At 42.6% G+C, this 19,353-nt stretch overlaps 1 protein-coding gene across 1 annotated transcript in view; it reads left to right on the top strand.

The window, feature by feature from the left end:
* Positions 1 to 245: 245 nt before the first annotated feature.
* LOC311238080 (cadherin-12-like) overlaps positions 246 to 19,353 on the top strand; it is a gene marked incomplete at both ends in the record, with an annotated part of 187,865 nt that continues 168,757 nt past the window's right edge. The window contains one exon of the mRNA XM_084326050.1: positions 246 to 491. Within this exon, the coding sequence (XP_084182176.1) occupies positions 246 to 491 (246 nt within the window). The remainder of the gene's footprint in view (positions 492 to 19,353) is intronic.

Below are 19,353 nucleotides of genomic sequence, written 5' to 3'. Positions count from 1 at the left end.
ATCGCTGAGCAGTTCGCCTGACCCCGAAGCAGGTGGCTGCTTTTCTGCCCTGCCACGCCCAGTTGCCCCCCCCCCCCCACCCCCCCTCCTTCCCCCCTCTCCCCCCCCCCCCCCCCCCCCCCCCCTCCTCCCCCTCCCCATCCCCCCACCTGGCAAAGGATCCGCCCTCCTCCTGGCTCTCCCGGCGTGGCTCGGCTCCCGTCTTTGGACTTCAGCTCGGGGACCTCAACCCTCACAGACCGCCAATGCTTACAAGGAACTGCCTGCTGCTGTTCCTTTGGTTTCTCATTGACAAAGGCTCGGTCTCCCCCCTGCGCCCGCCCGCGCCGCCGCTAAGCAGGAGCAGGCCAGGGAGGGAGCATCCGAGGAGCCTCGTGGGCCCGACGCGGAATGGCGCGGCCGGGTTTCAGCGCGTCAAGAGGGGCTGGGTGTGGAACCAGTTCTTTGTGCTGGAGGAGTACATGGGGTCAGACCCGCAGTACGTGGGCAAGGTAAAGAGCCTTATTTCCTGCCGTTATTTATGGAGGCGGCAGACGTCGTAAATCACGTTGTAAAGAGCTTGTGGAGAAATTGAATTGGTGGCAAATGGAGGGAGCGACAGAATGTGAGAGAGATTAAATGGGGAAAGGAGGAGGAGGAGGGAGAGAGAGAGATAGGGGGCAGTGGTGTTAGGAGCAGAACACGGTTTATACTATATTGGCCTGGCCATCACCACCGATTGTCTATTCTCACATTGCCCCTGGAGCCTGAGCCTTGCCATTTTAATCTCATAATTGCCTTGTTTTAGACAGTGTGTCAGTGCTTCTGGATATTAATAGTCTAAGGCAACAATACAGTATTGGATCCTTGCCAACATGTGTGAGACTAACATCTCCACAGCAGACACACACACACACACACACACACACACGCACGCACGCACGCACGCACGCACGCACGCACGCACGCACACACACACACACACACACACACACACACACACACACACACACACACACACACACACACACACACATACACACACACATGAGACACACATCGTCGGGGGGAGGGAGAGAGAATCGATGACCCGGTAGGAATGCATTTAAATTATCGCTCTTGTAAAAGCTGTCAGAGCATCACAGTTACGAGGGCTAAGGGAAGATGCTGACAGCAATAAAAAGATAGAGGATCCCCCTATAGCCCGAACTGAATTTCCGACAGAAAGCATGCCCACCCGACGCATGCACACCCTCGTCCCCTTTTGTTCTATCAAAGCCTCACCAGCCTCCTCTGTCTCCATGATCCCCCCCCCCTTCTCTGTGGTGGCTTAAGACACTGGTAACAAAACTCTGCAGGGTTTTAAGGCTGAAGTTGTAATTTGGCACTCTTAGCTTACACAGGATAATGGTGAGACTGACTTATCTGCCCCAGCGCTGCCGCAATCAGCCCTGACGCGCCGCACTGTTTTGTGGGAGTCTCCGAGGCTAAAGGCAGCGGGGAGGGAAGGACACCGTCTGTGGCTGCCACTCCTAAGTCACTTAATCCCGCGGCCGCGGCGCAGCTTGGAAAATAATTGACTGATTCTCAGTTGTGTTTGGAGATGGGATCCCCGGACCCTTTCTTGAGACAATCTTAAAAAGAGAGAAAAGCCCCTGCCAGCCAAATAAATACAATGGGGAAAAAACAGGATAAGGCTGGATAATACCTGGATAATACCTGGACACGGGGGGGCAGGGCGCGGAGGTTAGAAAAGTGGCATTTCTCCCGGGGGCTTCATCATGCAGCGCCGTGGAGGCCCATAACGCTGACAGTTTTGTCTCCGACGCACATAAATGAACTCTAATGGCCCGCGTGGCTTTGCGGAATGAATACCCCGTCCTATAATACATCAACGCCTAATTGTGGCAATGCATTCACTGCGGAGCATAAACATGATTACCATTCATTAGTTCCAGAAAAGACTTCAGCAGCATGCCTCAAGATGAAAGATTCCTTTGGCTTGTGTGCGAATACACAGAGTACATAAAGAATACATTTTTTTCCTCTGTATTTAAGCTCTGCCGCATAGCTTATACAAAAATATAGGCCCGGATCCAATGAACCATTTGGATAATTATATCCCCGAACGACAGTGTCTGGAATATTATGGATTTACCCCGACCGCCGCCGCTGCCTCAGATCCTACATGTTAATGTGGTAGCTTTCATTAGAATATTGAAACATGTGCTGTGCACATTCATGACCCCTAGTACGGAAGCGTATTGCTGCCACACCAGAAACAGAAAAAAAGATCAGTATCACGTTTTAATGTGATAACTTATTCTTTTAACATAAAACGTTTCACGTTATAAAGTGATAAATTGGTATCACATTATAACGTGAAGCGTTTTATGTTAAAACAATAAGTTATCACGTTATAACGTGAAACTTGTGTGATAATGTGATAATAATAATAATAATAATAATAATAATAATAATAATAATAATAATAATAATAATAATAATAATAATAATAATAATAATAATAATAATAATAATAATAATAATAATAATAATAATAATAATAATAATAATAATAATAATAATAATAATAATAATAATAATAATAATAATAATAATAATAATAATAATAATAATAATAATAATAATAATAATAATAATAATAATAATAATAATAATAATAATAATAATAACAATATCTTAAATTTATATAGCGCCTTTCAGGAGACCCAAGGCGCTTAACAGCTAAGGGAGGCTGACAGGGAACAACGTAACAACAAAATATTAATAAAAAATAAATAAAAAAAGGGAAATCAGGAAGAGTCATTTACAAATTTGGTGAAAAGGTGGGTTTTGAGTTGGGATTTGAAGGACTGCAGGGATGTAGCACTACAGATGCGGACCTCAGATTTGTAGAGCACATTCACGACCCCGAGATAAATAATCCTATTGAATTTGGTGACCCAATGACATTTCCTCTAGCACCACCATCAGGCCAAACGTTCACTGCTCAGATTTGTGTATCCCCTGATCCCAATTCCACCAATGGCGGTGATTTCCCTCATGGGTGGCGCTATTCTCATAAAATAAAAACATTAACTACTCCTCAATGGCTCGCATTTGGAGCATGGTCACAAAAGGTGGATCGAGAATTCAGAGCTGTTCGGGAGATATACCTTCTGTCAGCCATTGACAGCACATGTCTAGTCTATAAGAAAACCTCATATATTTCTGTCTTCAATAGTGGAGACATTGAAGAGGGATGAGATTAGCGAAGGATTTATGTAAAACTCGAATAAACCGAATATTTCTGACCAGGGCTCCAGCCAACTTTTCACCTCGTGTTTGCCAGTGGAATATACCATGAAACAAATAATGTGAAACTTGTGTGATAATGTGATAATAATAATAATAATAATAATAATAATAATAATAATAATAATAATAATAATAATAATAATAATAATAATAATAATAATAATAATAATAATAATAATAATAATAATAATAATAATAATAATAATAATAATAATAATAATAATAATAATAATAATAATAATAATAATAATAATAATAATAATAATAATAATAATAATAATAATAATAATATCTTAAATTTATATAACGCCTTTCAGGAGACCCAAGGCGCGTAACAGCTAAGGGAGGCTGACAGGGAACAACGTAACAACAAAATATAAAAAAAAAAAAAAAAAAAAGGAAATCAGGAAGTCATTTACAAATTTGGTGAAAAGGTGGGTTTTGAGTTGGGATTTGAAGGACTGCAGGGATGTAGCACTAAAGATGTTTGGAGGGAGTGAGTTCCAGAGGGTGGGTGCGGCCACAGAGAAGGCTCTGGGACCAACAGTCCGCATGTTGGTGATGGGGATGGAGAGGAGACCGGAGTCAGAGGACCGCAGCCTCCGGGGCGGGATGTAGGGATGGAGGAGGTCCGCTAGGTACCGGGTGGCAAGGGAGTGAAGGGCTTTGTAGGTGATGAGGAGGATCTTGAAATTGATGCAGGACTTGACTGGAAGCCAGTGGAGGTGGATGAGGGTGGGGGTGATGTGGTGCCAGGACTTGGTGCGGGTGAGAACCCTGGCAGCAGAATTTTGCACATATTGTAGCCTGTTCAGGGCATTACTGGGTAGCCCTATGAGGACAGAGTTTACGTAGTCAAGACGGGAGGGGACGAACGCGTGGATGAGAGTCTCTGCTACGGAGTCGGGGAGAGATGGCCGGAGTCCGGAAATGTTCCTGAGATGGAAAAAAGCTGATTTGGTTATTGTTTTTATGTGGGAATGAAAGGAGAGGGTGGAGTCCAGTATGACACCCAGGTTGCGAACTTCTGGGGAAGGGTGGATTAGGCAGCCATCCACTTCAAGGAGGAGGTCTCCAACCTTCCGGAGCAGTGACTGCTTGGCCACAACCATGAGCTCAGTCTTCTTGCTATTTAGCTTCAGGAAATTGGATGACATCCAGGCTAACTCCATTAGCTTTCATTCAAATCCTTTATGACCCCTAGAGGGTGAACTCTATTGGTGACACTGTGACCTTTCCTCTAGCACCGCTTATCAGGCCAATCGTTCAACTGTAGAATTAGCGTACCTCGAAGACCTTTCCTTCAACTCTTTTCAAACAGACCAAAATCATTTTAGTGTCGACATGGCCTTAAAGTGTCTAAAGTGAGTGAGTGTTAACACTTCCTGTGCCGTTCACGTAGTGCTACGCTTATGTGGCCCAGTGCTTGAGTGCTGGAAGCATAGATCTACGTGGCAGCTATTGCACCCCATTAGAAACTATATGGTTTGTTTTCTGGGCCGAGCTGAGCCATGCTGGCGGGGTTTAAATACTCCGGCGAGCCAAGCGGTCACCATCATACATCAACGAGGCTGCCCCCACCCCTCGTTCATATGAAATGCCGAATAACGTGGCACGGACTCCCGCGCCCAGTACTTCAAATGACGATCAGATAATTGGATTATTTTTTTTGCATTACATCAGAGACAAGGTAAGAACACTATATATCCAAGCTTACGTTGATCTGATATTTCTTTACTTTAATAATAATAATAATAATAATTTCTCCTGCGATCGAAGCTATCTGTGTGGACTGTGTTGTGCTGTTTACCGTTGGTGGCGGTGGGGGGGGCGCTCTAAACCACATTTCATGGGTGCATGAGGAAGGATAATAACGATAATCTAGCGTTGATTTCAGGAAGATTCGATAATCAGGCGAAAAATTACAACATGATACGTGGATTCCACTAAAACGCTATTTTCCCTGGGATTACTAAGAAGCACCCAAACTATATTCATATTCAAAACGGTATAAAATCGGAAATGTACGGATGAAAAAGATTATCTGTTTTTTGCACGTTGACCAGAAGCAACTCACTGACAATCGACGGTGTTATTAGACCCATAGCTATAATATAAAATATAGGTTTAGCTCTACAAACAAGGTGAGCGTTTACATGGGGTTAATGGGCGGCAAGGCCAGATTCAATTCCCGGAAGGGGCGTGACACCCAATGTGTTAATAAGGTGAGTGTTTGTTTAAAAGTGAGTGTGTGCATGTGGTTGTGTAGATCATGGGTTGTTACATAGTCATTGAGCATACTGATGGCCTGGGGATAGAAGCTCATTCTGAGTCTCTCTGTACTGGCCATAACATTTTCACATTAGTGTATCTCTTAACAGCTTTCATTCAAATCTTTTCAAATTTGTAGAGCACATTCACGACCCCAGAGATAAATAATTCGATTGAATTTGGTGACCCAATGACATTTCCTCTAGCACCACCATCAGGCCAAACGTTCAATGCTCAGATTTGTGTATCCCCTGATCCCATTTCCACCAATGGCGGCGATTTCCCTCATGGGTGGCGCTATTCTCATAAAATAAAAACATTAACTACTCCGCAATGGCTCGCATTTGGAGCATGGTCACAAAAGGTGGATCGAGAATTCAGAGCTGTTCGGGAGATATACCCGCTGTCAGCCATTGACAGCACATGTCTAGTCTATAAGAAAACCTCATATATTTCTGTCTTCAATAGTGGAGACATTGAAGAGGGATGAGATTAGCGAAGGATTTATGTAAAACTCGAATAAACCGAATATTTCTGACCAGGGCTCCAGCCAACTTTTCACCCTGTGTTTGCCAGTGGAATAGACCATGAAACAAATGCATGGAGGGACACAATATGCCAGTGAATACACATTTGTGGATTTTTTCATTACATATATTGAATAAATATGTAGGCTACTGTATGGTGGGGCGAAGGTGGAGGAATACTTTTGAAAATGGCCCAGAAGAGAAGTCTATTGACCGTATTCTCGTGTGAATATGGTCAATATCATATAACCCTACAGGGCATCTGAGAACTGTCCCACCAAGACCTCATGCGAAAACCTCTTTTGCATCAATCTCTCTGGATCAATCCCCTCTGTCACACAATCTCTGCCTGGTCTCTATGAGGCCGGACACCATGTATAATTAATGATAATTCATTAATTAAGTTCAGTGTGTATTGAGCCGTACTGTATTGTACCCATTCTGCAATCTGTTAAATAAAGTTTTCATTCATTCATTCATTTACATTTAGTCATTTAGCTGATGGTTTTATCCAAGCAACTTACAGATTGTGTACAACAGGTCAGCAGGAGGTGTGAATATTAAAGGCAACCAACTTGTGTTCAGCCTTCCGTTCAGCGTTTCTCTGATTGGCCACACGGCCACGTGACCGCGCTGCCGCGCGGCATAGAGTTGTAGAATTGTTTACATCAGGGTGCCACCACCCACTTCAATGACAGAGCTGCCGCGCGGCAGAGAGTTGTAGACTTTTTTACATCAGGGTGCCACCACCCACATCAATGACAGAGCTCTCATATTTGCGAATGCATAAACTATATCTTAAATTATGGCTATGTGTCTAAGCAGCCTCCACTGATGTACAGTGACAAGTGAATCTGGTAGTTGGTTTATGACGTTACAAACGCGAAATAACATTATACATTATGCTCCGCGAAATAACATTATACTGTAGTTAATCAGTCAGCAGCAGCCTCCACTGATGTTATGAAGTTACAAACGCGAAATAACATTATACTGTAGTTAATCAGTCAGCAGCCTCCACTGATGTTATGACATTACAAACGCGAAATAACATTATACAGTATGCTCCGCGAAATAACATTATACTGTAGTTAATCAGTCAGCAGCCTCCACTAATGTTATGACATTACAAACGCGAAATAACATTATACATTCTGCTCCGCGAAATAACATTATACTGTAATTAATCAGTCAGCAGCCTACACTGATGTTATGACATTACAAACGCGAAATAACATTATACATTATGCTCCGCGAAATAACATTATACATTATGCTCTGTGAAATAACATTATACATTATGCTCCGCGCGCCATTCATTTCATTTGGGATCTCTGCCGCTTGCAGGGACGGCTGCCGCGCGTGGCAAAAGGGGGCGGGGGGTCGTAGCCAATCAGAGAAAAGCTGAACACAAGTTGGTTGCCTTTAATATTCACGCCAGCAGGAGGGGTACCCTTCTGGTGGCTAAGGGTACTTGGTATTGTTCATCTTGCAGTGCCGAACTTGAGTTCTTCACTCTCTGAGTGCATATTAGTATCTTTGTATTAATTGCTATTCCTATTTCACTATGATATATACTGCAGTTATTTTCTACTTGTCGCGGCCCTCGTTCAAAATGCCTTCAATTTCACATTGTGAAAATGTGCCTCAGGGAATACTGTTCTTCCTAGTGTACAGCAACAATTTATAATATGATGTAAACAAATACATCTGCTGCCAAACAATATAGTTGCATATTCATTTAAAGTAATAATCTCCAACATTTGTATATAAATGTATGTGTATTTTGCCACTCTATCGCCAGCTGATATAACAAAATAGTGATTGATTGCAAAAATAAAATAAAAGGGAACACGCCAACATTTTGGGAAATGTGCTTACCGTCTTCTCCAGAGAGAGACAAGATAGAAGATAGATACCAGTTTCCTCTCTGTGCGTTCAGTAGAAAGCTATCTGGCTGCATGGTAGCCTAGCTTAGCACAATGAATGGAAGCGGACATGACCGGTTAGCCTTCGGGAGAGGTGTTAGTTGGACCGGTCATGTCCGCTTCCATTCATTGTGCTAAGTCAGGCTAACATGATGAAGGTCCAAAACAAACACGGCACCCAGGAGTGATGATTGTGGTCATGGGCGAGAATAAACCATCCATCCAACCTAATACACAGCAAATAAATGTATGATAATGGTTAATTTTTGGGTTACGGTTAGGGTTCGAGGGTTATGGTCAGTTTAAGGTAACAGTGTGGTTACGGTTAGGGTTGGGGTTTGGGTGAGGCTATCAGAAAATGTTATGTACTTATTTGTAATACATACACATTGTACATTTTCGTAAATACGTCAATATATATATATTACTGTTATTAATATATGGGCTATAACATAACGTAAAATACAATAGCCATATAGGAAATAATATGTACCTTTTTTCTGTGCTCGATAAGTACTTTATTTACATATTTTAAGCAAGATCAGGCTACACAATGGCACTGACACATTGTCTTTCTGTTGGCCAACAACAAAGCCAACATAACCCCTGACACAGTAAAAAAAAGAAAATCAAACAAACAAAGACACCCTATGAGCGTTATTCACCTCACTTCAAGTAAAACCTTGTATGCCCCCCCTTTTCTGAGAGAAGATCATTTTTCCAAGTCTCCAAAACCATATCAGGTTCCATGAACACACCCTGTGTTCTTCTCGTATTACGTGGAGAGCAAGGTCGGGGCCCGAGCTGGTCAATATCAGGCCTCGGGTTTGATTGATTGATTGATTGATTGATTGAAAAGTTTATTAACAGATTGCAGAATGGGTACAGTACAGTACAGCTCAATACATACAATTGTTAAGGGGATGCAGACCAGAGAAAGACTTTCGTCTTGTTTACATCAGGGTCCCCCATTTTCAATTCATCATAACATATATGACATACATGACATACAGATAGACAGTACTGCTACATCTATACATTTATGACATATCAGATTTGCAAATACAGTACTGTTTGTGATACAAAAGTGTCCAGAAAAAGAGTGTATATACATTTGGCATAGAAACTGTACATTGGAGGAGGTTGGTTGGGTGGGGTGGGGTTGGGTGGGTTGGGTGAGGGCTGTACATTGGAGGTGGGGGGGGGGGGGGGGGTTGGGAAGGGGACACACACACATTTTACACTGTACATTGGAATATTGACAAAGCCTTACTTGGTCATTTACTGTACAACTAGGTTAGGACATTTGTAGGGGCCAGTTTCGAATTGCAGTCTCACGTAGGTGTTTTTTGAGAGTGTTTTTGAAGGTGGGTAGTGATTCACATTCCTTTACAGCTTTAGGTAGGGCGTTCCACATTGATGTGGCATAATTGCGAAACGTGTTTAGTCCCTTGTTTGAGCCGAATCTGGGTTTTACATGATTTGTGGAGCTCCCTATGGTGTTGTGATCGTGGTATTCACTGACCTTTGGGAAGTATTTTGACATGTACATGGGTACCTTGGTCGCGTAGTGTATCTTGTAGACCAGGCCCATTGCAAGTTGCTGTACTCTGTCGTCTACTCTAAGCCATCCTAGGTTGTCAAAGTGGGCAGGGGTGAGGTGGGTTCTAGGAGTCAGGTCAAGTAGTAGTCTGACTAGCTTGTTTTGAGATGTTTGTAATTTGTTTTTTAGTGCCTTTGAGGTGCTTTGGTACCATGAGGTGCAAGCATAGTCGTAGTACCCTTGAATGAGTGCTCCTGCTAGAGTCTTCAGGGTATTCTTGTTTACCAGAGAGGAGATCCGGTACAAGAATTGCGTTCGTTGGTTGACTTTTTTTATTACATTGGATGCCATTTTGTCACAGGAAAGATTAGCCTCTAGGATGGAACCCAGGTAGGTAATTTCATCTTTCCTTGTGATAATATTGTCACCCACTGTAACCGAGAAGCCGTCGGTCTTGCTGAGTTTGTTATTTGAACCGAAGAGAATGGACTCTGTTTTGCCCATGTGTAATGATAGTTTGTTGTCGGCGAGCCATATGCAGATTTTGCCTAGTTCCGAGCTGAGGGCTTTTTCAACCTGTAACTTGTTCTTGTCAGAGACCAGCAGGGCTGAGTCGTCCGCAAACAGGAACAAGTTGCAGTCACAAGCTGACGACATGTCATTTGCATAAATTAGGAATAGTAGCGGTCCTAGTATGCTTCCTTGTGGAACACCACAGCTCACTGTGAGGGGGGGGGATAGGGTACCGTTTACTTCCACCATCTGTTCCCTCCCCTCCAGGTAGGATTGTATCCAGCTCACTGATAAACTATCAAAACCAATTGCTTTTAGCTTGTCAATCAGAATGGTGTGATTGACAGTGTCGAAGGCCTTTTGTAGGTCCAGCATGACCATGCCGCAGTATTTGCCCACGTCCACCTCTTGTTTGATGTGGTCGTTCAAGTAGAGAAGGCATGTGTCAGTGGAGTGGGATGTTCTGAAGCCAGATTGGAATTCGTAGATTAGATTTTTTTCCGCGAGGTACTTTTCGATCTGTTCGTATACTATTTTTTCCATGACTTTCGAGATGGATGTAAGGATAGAAACAGGGCGGTAGTTACCCGGGTCTAATTTGCTGCCCTTTTTGTGCAGGGGTGTTACTCTCGCAATTTTGAAATCCTTGGGGACGTGTCCCTGTTTTATGGAGAGGTTTATTATGTGTGTGATGACTGGGGTGATGGCTGCTGCTGAGTCTCTGAGGAATTTGGAGGGGATGTTGTCATGTCCAGTGGCCTTGTTTGGTTGGAGGGCGCTCAGTTTTTTGAGTACCTCATCTGTAGTTACTATTTCCAGTTTGAAGTCGTCTTTGTGGACGCCTAGGTTCTTGTAGTATGCTACTATGTGTTCTACCCCATACTGCCCTGAGTGGGAGGGTAGTTTGTTTACCAGTGTTGTGGCTATGTTTGTGAAGAAAGTGTTTAAGTAATTGGCTACATCCAGCTTGTCTGTGATGAGCGTGTTGTCCGTCTTTATGTTTATGTTTGAGAACCTGGTTTTGAGTTTTTTACTGCAGCCTAGTTGATTGTTGAGTAATTTCCAAAGTTCACGTGGTTTATTTTTGTTTTCCTCGGTTTTGTCATTGATGAAATTTTTTTTAGCAGTTTTGATCATGGAGTTTACGTCATTTCTTAGTCTGTTTCTTTCTAGTTTGAGTTCAGTCACGTGGTCTTGGAGTTCACTGCTCGTGCTTTTGGTAAGCTTTGACTGACCTTTACGAAACTCAGAGCATTTTTTGTCTCTGGCTTTCATAGCGGTCAGTATTTCAGTGTGCATCCATGGCTCAGCGCGATTTTTTACCCTGGTGGTTCTTAGGGGGGCCATGTTGTTTAGTATTGATGAAAATTTGGTTTTGAAGCCAAGCCACAGTGTGGTGGGGAACGCAGTGGGAAGAGGGGACTTCTGAGAGTCTGTTATGCTCCACTCCATCTCGTCTCGTCTATTGGATTAATTAATGCAAGCGAAGCAGCTCTGGCCTTCTTTTCTTCAGACACTCGAGGGGGTGGAAAATACAGCAACGTCTGCACTGTTTTAGAGAAATAACACAATAAACAACAAGTTGAATGTGTTTATTTAGAATTGTTGGCACTCAACGCTATTCTATTCATGAGTTTTACTTTTATTTATTTAGAATGTTAAAGATAGATGAATAAATAATACTACATGAGATACAGAGGGCAATATTTCTGTGAAAGCATTACAATTGTTGGTGCGGGCAAGTTGACTAAGAACTAAGGCTGTCAAAGTGAATGCGGTATTAACGCACAATTCTATTAACGCCACTATTTTTTTTAACTCACGATTAACTTTTTAGAACGAATTTTTTTTTTCTTTTACTAGCCTTCACTCAGGTGTATTATTGATACTCTCATTGATACTACAGTATGTTTGTTTCTGACTTAAAGTGTGTGTGTGTGTATGTGTGTGTGTGTGTGTGTGTGTGTGTGTGTGTGTGTGTGTGTGTGTGTGTGTGTGTGTGTGTGTGTGTGTGTGTGTGTGTGTGTGTGTGTGTGTGTGTGTGTGTGTGTGTGTGTGTGTGCGTGCGTGCGTGCGTGCGTGCGTGCGTGCGTGCGTGCGTGCGCGTGTGTGTGTGTGTGAGAGATAGAGAGAGAGCGGGGGGGGGGTGAGATAGATTGAGGAAGGGGCAAGCGAGAAAGAGAGCTGGGAGAGTGTGTGTGAGAGAGAGAGAGGGGGGCGGGGTGTGAGTCCTCAGCCCTTGTGTGGGTGAATGTAACAAGTTCCTAACGTTTTCTTTCGCCTATTATTTCATGCACACTTTATTCATTGTTTTAAATTATTATCTTTGTTTAAGTAATTTTGTGCATCACTCTGTTTTGAATTTGATGCAAATTTGCAATGCATGAGGGTCATCCTTTTGTGTTAAATGGCTGCATACAGCAAGGATTTGTTGACTCATGTTGATAAGAGTATTAAAACTTGGAACCTGAAAAAGATCTGCTTAAGGTAGATACAAAATTATTGCGATTAATTTGTGATTAATCGCAAGTTAACTATGGACAATCATGTGATTAATCAGATTAAATATTTTAATCGAATGACAGCACTACTAAAAACACAACCATGATCCTGCAATTGGACACACACTCAAACCTGGGAGCTGCCAGTACAATTGCATTCTTCTAATTGTTGATCACCATTTAGTAACACTGGAACAGTCGAGAGTTCAAGTGCCTTGCTCAAGGGCACCTCAACAGGTGTTGTTGAGGAAAGGGGGTGGGGTTGCTTCTCGTGTTATTCTACTTCCCAGACTATCCACCCAGTGTATAAGAACTAGTGTTCCTAACAGCGGGGACACACCGGACACCAAAGTGACATTGTGGTGCTAGCAGAAGCACGTTCACACCAGACGCACGTTTCTTTGCGCCGGTTGACAAGAGATTCTGCTCGTCTGCTCCTATCCCACGTAGAGACGCTCTGGGCGCTCGGAGACGATAGAGCAGACGCACAAACGTTTTGCTGAAGATCGCGAGCCGGGTGTCCGTTATGAACGGTCCAAGGGGTTATCATGGGTGCAGTAAGGAAACTGGCTGTGCTTATTTAGTATCAACAGTAGGGGTGGGGGTCGATACAGCAATATATCACCGTAACAATATTATATTGATACAGTGACGGCAAGTATCGTTTTCTTTCCTTGACAATCCCATTTTACTGCAATACAAATAATTGGTATGAGGTGAACAGACTGAAAACATTATCTTTATATGAATAAATCATTACAGATTTTTACCTTTTATGGGTATTTTTTCTTCAGTTACACAGATATTGTGATGTATTGTAGATTTCTTTCAGATATCGTCTATCGTGACATTATCGTTATCGACGGCAAAATATTACTCGTACCACCCCTAATCAACAACACCACTTGAAATCCAAAGCGGGCGAGTCGTCCCAAACTTCCCCGATGACAGAAAGTGGAACGCAAGCGGATCGGCGCTTCACCATTTGTTACGGAGGAAAAGAAAAGCTCAGGGTGCCGTAGGAGGAGAAGGTAACAAGCCTGTGTTGCTCACAATTAGATAATGTCTGTGCCTTGCCCATGCTGAGCAACGGTTATCTGCAAGGATAACAGTCGAGCGAGGCCGTAAATCACGCCAAAGCCTCCTTCCTCTCAATCACTATTAAACTTCCTGCTGAGTTCAGCAACCACTCCACGGCTTTTTCCTCCTACCATCATGGCTGGCGACGCCTCGGCACCTAATGGTTACTAATGGCCGGGGTGACACAAAAGTTCTATTTTTCCAGCGCCGCAGCGAGTGATACGGCCGCTCTGGCCCACTCAGAGGGAACCGTGTTTGTCAGTTTGATGCATGGTAAACATAATGACCCCTTGCAATTTTTAGAGCGCCAATCAAAAGCTGCAGATCTCTCTCTCTAAGGCTCAGGTTGTCACTTGCGATGTTTAATTTCTCATGACTCAGGAATTATATATCTAATTACGTATTAAGGATAGCCTATTCCTGACAGAAGCGTAGGCAGTATTGGGAAAGAAAAATAATGTGTGAGAATGTTGAGTATCTACATCAATCATAATCTATCTTATTGTGAGGCTCCATTCCTCTCTCTCTCTCTCTCTCTCTCTCTCTCTCTCTCTCTCTCTCTCTCTCTCTCTCTCTCGCTCTCTCTCACTCTACATAATTGGGTTTGAGTTGGGTAAATGTTACTAAACCTTATTGGCAGACAATTACAATAAGTGATTAAATTAGCATACTTGTTTAGACAAACATATTTTTCTTGAATTAGTTCAATATATTATTCTGAAAAAGATTAAGAAATGCATTCACTAATTTCTCCTCAAACTAGTGCCAATTGTAACTGGGTGTCTTTTCTAGTTTAGTTGAGAGGACGACGCCCGACCAGCCTAGAAAATTGGTGGTACTGATTGCTGTGTGGATTCAATCTGTAAGTCGCTTTGGATAAAAGCGTCAGCTAAATTACTAAATTGTAATTGTAGAGAGAGAGCAGGTGCATATGGTTGTGAGCCTGTTTGAGGCGAGGGTGGTAAACAGGGGGTGGGAGGGGTCCTTCATGATGTTAGAGGCCCGTTTGTGGAGACGCGTTCGAGTGGATGTCTCTCAGGTTTGGGAGTGGGGAGCCGACTATCCACAGAGATCCGTCCCGTCTGCAGCGGCACCACTAGAATACAGTACGTCAGGATACTCTCAATAGTGCAGTGGTAGAAGTAGATTTTCGGGGGGGGGGGGGGGGTTAAGGCGGGAGGTGTTCAGGCTCTCATACTGTATGTGGACTCCCAGGAACTTGAACCCGCTCCACCTCCTCCCCGTCGATGCACAGTCCAGTCTGGTGTGTCAGTGTCTGGACCTCCTCCCTGTAAGCTGTTAATATTGGATATCAAACTACGGCCGTGCTGTCTGTGAATTTCATTAAGGTGTTGGAGCCGTGGGTGGAAGTGCATACTGAGGACGCAGCCCCGGGGGACTATTGTGGATGATGATGGTGAAGGAGGTGGTGGTGCGATGTTCCCAGCCTGACAGTCTGTTAATTAGAAGGTCCTTGATCCACAGACAGAGAAGAGTTTCTAGGCCTAATATCTGCAATTTGTTGTGGTTGCTGCCGAGCTCCCAAAACCGTGAATAGCTGTGACTAATATGTTTCATATCGCCCACTAGTCTTGTATTATTTATTATATATATATATATATATATATATATATATATATATATATATATATATATATATATATATATATATATATATATATATATATATATATACTGTGTATACACATCAAGATATAAACCAATTGATTTATTGAACCTTTCAGACAGAGTGCAATGCTGTGGACTGCACACAGATACCAACCAATCCCCCCATCCTCCTCCTTTGAACAGATGGTACTGTACGGCACATAACATGCGTGCTATATATATAGATAGATAGTTTACTTGTCCTCAAGAGGACAGTGGGTGTGTACATAACACAAACAAGTAATTGTACAAAACATACAGAAATTGTGCAAAATACAGTATTTACAGGAACACTTATTTGCAGGGGCCACACAGCAAATACAATGCATTTCTATATATTCCATATAATGTATATGACACTCTACACACTACAGAGCAGATTTCTCGTAACGTCAGAGGAGGTTATTCACGATTGTATAACGTGGCGGTCCAATGCCATCGTCTTCTCACTCTTTCATGGGAAAGGTTGTTCGTTTAAATAAAAGTCAATAACATTATTTGGTTAGAAAGGGCGGCCTTCTTTGCCCAACAACTTGTTTATCTGCATGCTTCCTGTCTTGACAGGGAATGACCAACCCTCCTTTTATTGATGGCCCTTCCTCGCTGTTCTCTACCAACATCTGTGCTAGATTTATTACTGGCGCGGTGGTCCGCGATTGAATCTATCACTGACTACCTATGAGAAGGCCATAAAAATCTTTTCAACAAGACTTATGTCCTGATTGATCATCATGGCCAACAAAGAGAGACTCCAGCATCTGACCGTATGATTTATCAGCGTCGACAGGAACACCGCTGTACATTTCACAGGGTGAACCTGACAGGAAATACCAGCGTTATTGATTTTCTTTTGTTAATCTCCTTAATCACGTTAGTTAAATCCATTGCTTTGCCAGACATTTTTCAATTTAAACTGATTCACCTAATACTTCCCAATACCCCCGAAATGCATTTAAAACACGCTCCAGAGACATACATTTTTGTCAGTATAATTCATACTTACACTGTATATCATTGTGACAGTCATGCCCCCAGGAAGTCAGATATGCAGCTTACTTTTCCCCAGCCGCTCTCCTCATGAACAAATAAGTAATCGTTACAGTAAACTGAATCTATTCATGGCATGTCATTTTTTATTTTTATTTTTTATCCTAATGTTCTATGATTTTCATGCACGACTCAATTCACATCAAAACCCCATAAGTAAAAACAATACTTTTATTTATTTATCTATCTATTTATTTATGCATGTAAATGTATCTAGAGTTATAGGCCGTAGGCTATATGTATATCAGCTACGATCAACAGGGCATTTCACTTTAAAAGTTTGTGCCGCTGTTACATTACGAGAGAGAGCTCCACTCAATGCAGGTTTGTGTAGTGCAGCAGTCTGACGGAAATGCATCATGAATTAAACTACACATTTATATACCGGGTCGTTTTGGGGGACAATCTGCTGAAACTGGGACACATTTGTATATTTATGAGATTTGCTTGGGATACAGGGACACATCGGGACTGTATACAGCCATGTCTTTGTCCACAAAACAATATCAACAGTTTCACAAACAATGACTAGTAGGATTAATACCTGAAACACAATCATTGTAAACGTTTCTTGTCTCGGTCGGCAAGCATGGGTTGCAAAAAAGTTTATCTGACAGTATGTTTAAAAGCTTAGCTAGCTAATCAGTAATGTGTTCCCAAAACAGTATAAACTTTTTCAGAAAGTGATTCCATTCCCGAACCAGACTGTGGACCTTTGGGGACAGAACTTTCAGCGTGGCAGCTCCCACCCTCTGGAACTCCCTCCCCGCAGAACTCTGCAATGCCACAACTCTGGACTGCTTCAAGAAACTCCTCAAAACTCACCTCTTTAACATGGCCTTTGACCTCTAGCTTCCGATACTTAATGTTGCATATCTGTCCATGTTTGTCTGTTATTGCCCTATGTAAAGCGACCTTGGGTCTCATGAAAGGCGCTATATACAATTAAGTTATTATTATTATTATTATTATTATTATTATTATTATTATTATTATTATTATTATTATTATTATTATTATTATTATTATTATTATTATTATTATTATTATTATCATTATTATTATTATTATTATTATTATTATTATTATTATTATTATTATTATTATTATTATTGTAATCGAAGTCTTCGACACTGACTACACTGACTGAATTCACTTTGAAAGCACATACAGCGGAATTTCAATACAGCAGCCATGACGTCAGGTGGGTCATGTGAGGAGTCCACGATGCAACACAGTCGGGTGTAATGTGGATGCCTTCTAGCCATTACCCTCCTGTCTTGGAAACACTGGTAACCAAGCCAACAAAGAAAATGCCGATGTAAGTGCTGCCACATCGCCGGGATGTTTCTGGCTAGCTAGCTGACGTTAGTGTGTGCTAAAGACAGGATGGTAATGGCTAGAAGGCATCCACATTACCAGCCAGCTTGCATCATGAACTCCATGACTTTATGAAACTCCACCAATGTTGGGTGTGGTAAAGTTATATCCCAAACAAATGTGTCCAAGTCCAGTTTCGTCCCATGTTGATCTGGGACCTCCTTTGTAAAGAAAAGCCTGATGCCCCATAGTGTGGTTGTGTGAAGTGATTGTCTCCTGGGCGCCTATTGCTTATTAACAGCGGAGGAGTGCTGCCGAGTGCTTCCGCATTTTCCCTGATTGGCTGCGACACGCCCCGCGGCAGGCGCGGCAGCCGCAGAGCGGAGCGGCATAGCTTGCGGCATTATGTAGTCGTAATCCGCCATGATTTTCATTCGAAGCTTAGCTCACCTGGCAGCGATGGTGACAAGTTTGAATCCCATAATTTTTTTTTTTTTTTTTTTTTAACGTGTATTCTTTCGCCGGTTAAGGTTAGGCATGGTTAAGGTTAAGGTTAAGGTTAGGCATTGTTTCGGAGTTGGTTAAGGTTAGAAGGGTTAAGTTTAGGCGCTGTTAAGGAGCTGGTTAAGGTTAGAGTTTGTCTTAGAGAATGGCAATATTCTTTCTATGGTTAAGGTTAAGGTTAGACATGGTTAAGGTTAGGCATTGTTTCGGAGTTGGTTAAGGTTAGAAGGGTTAAGTTTAGGCGCTGTTAAGGAGCTGGTTAAGGTTAGCGTTTGTCTTAGAGAATGGCAATAGACAGCCTATTTCCGCACTGCCGCTCTCTCGCGCTGCCGCGGTCACATTGTCACATTCTTGCACTCCTCCGCTGTTAAAAAGCAACACGCCTCCTGGGCTGGCTAAACAGTAGGCCTAGATGGCAACAGTAGGGGATCAGCCTAACCAGCCAGTTGATGGGGTTATTGCGCAATAGCAGAGCCATTTAATGGTAATAATTGGGAATATATAGTGATTGTTAGTTAGATATCGGGTAGAATCAGATCAGGCTCAGGCACACAGACCAACAAGCTGAGAAACAGTTTCTCCCCCAGGCCAGTGAACCCATAAACCATAACCCCTTAATCCCCTCCTTCTCGCCATTACTGGAGATTGCCCCTGTTTTTAATTAATGTTATGTTGGTGGGTGTGTACGGTGTGTGTTTTAGCTGATGTCAGCCTACCTTACTAAAGGTCATTCACACTACCGTTGGTGTTAAAAAGGGGTGGACAATACTCCATTAGACTAGTTGCTTAGGTAATTAATCATGGCACTGTTTTAGTGTCTCTAACCTTCTACTACAAGCCCTGCACTTCCGCATGCAGGTGGGTGCACTTGTTATTAACTCCCGGATGCGCCGACTGATGCGCACATTTGAATGGCTTGCAGTGGAGAAATACAGTAACGTTAGCAAGCGTAAAAGCGCAGTGGTTTTCACAAGGGGGAATTACCTGTGCCTAGCGGCTTTGAAGTTTAATTCAGTTCATTATTTCCAACCCTGTCAACATCAATGGCAGCGTGAAAGGTAGGCTGAGATCTACCAAAACATACACGTTATACACCTATGCACACAAAATATATCAAAGACAAGGGGCAATCTCTGGTAACGGTGACACTG

This window comes from Notolepis coatsorum (genome assembly GCF_963971535.1).
Source record: "Notolepis coatsorum genome assembly, chromosome: 12".
Classification (NCBI taxonomy): Eukaryota; Metazoa; Chordata; class Actinopteri; order Aulopiformes; family Paralepididae; genus Notolepis; species Notolepis coatsorum.
Note: the sequence above shows the minus strand (reverse complement) of the source record. Positions and strands in the feature narration are given on the sequence as shown.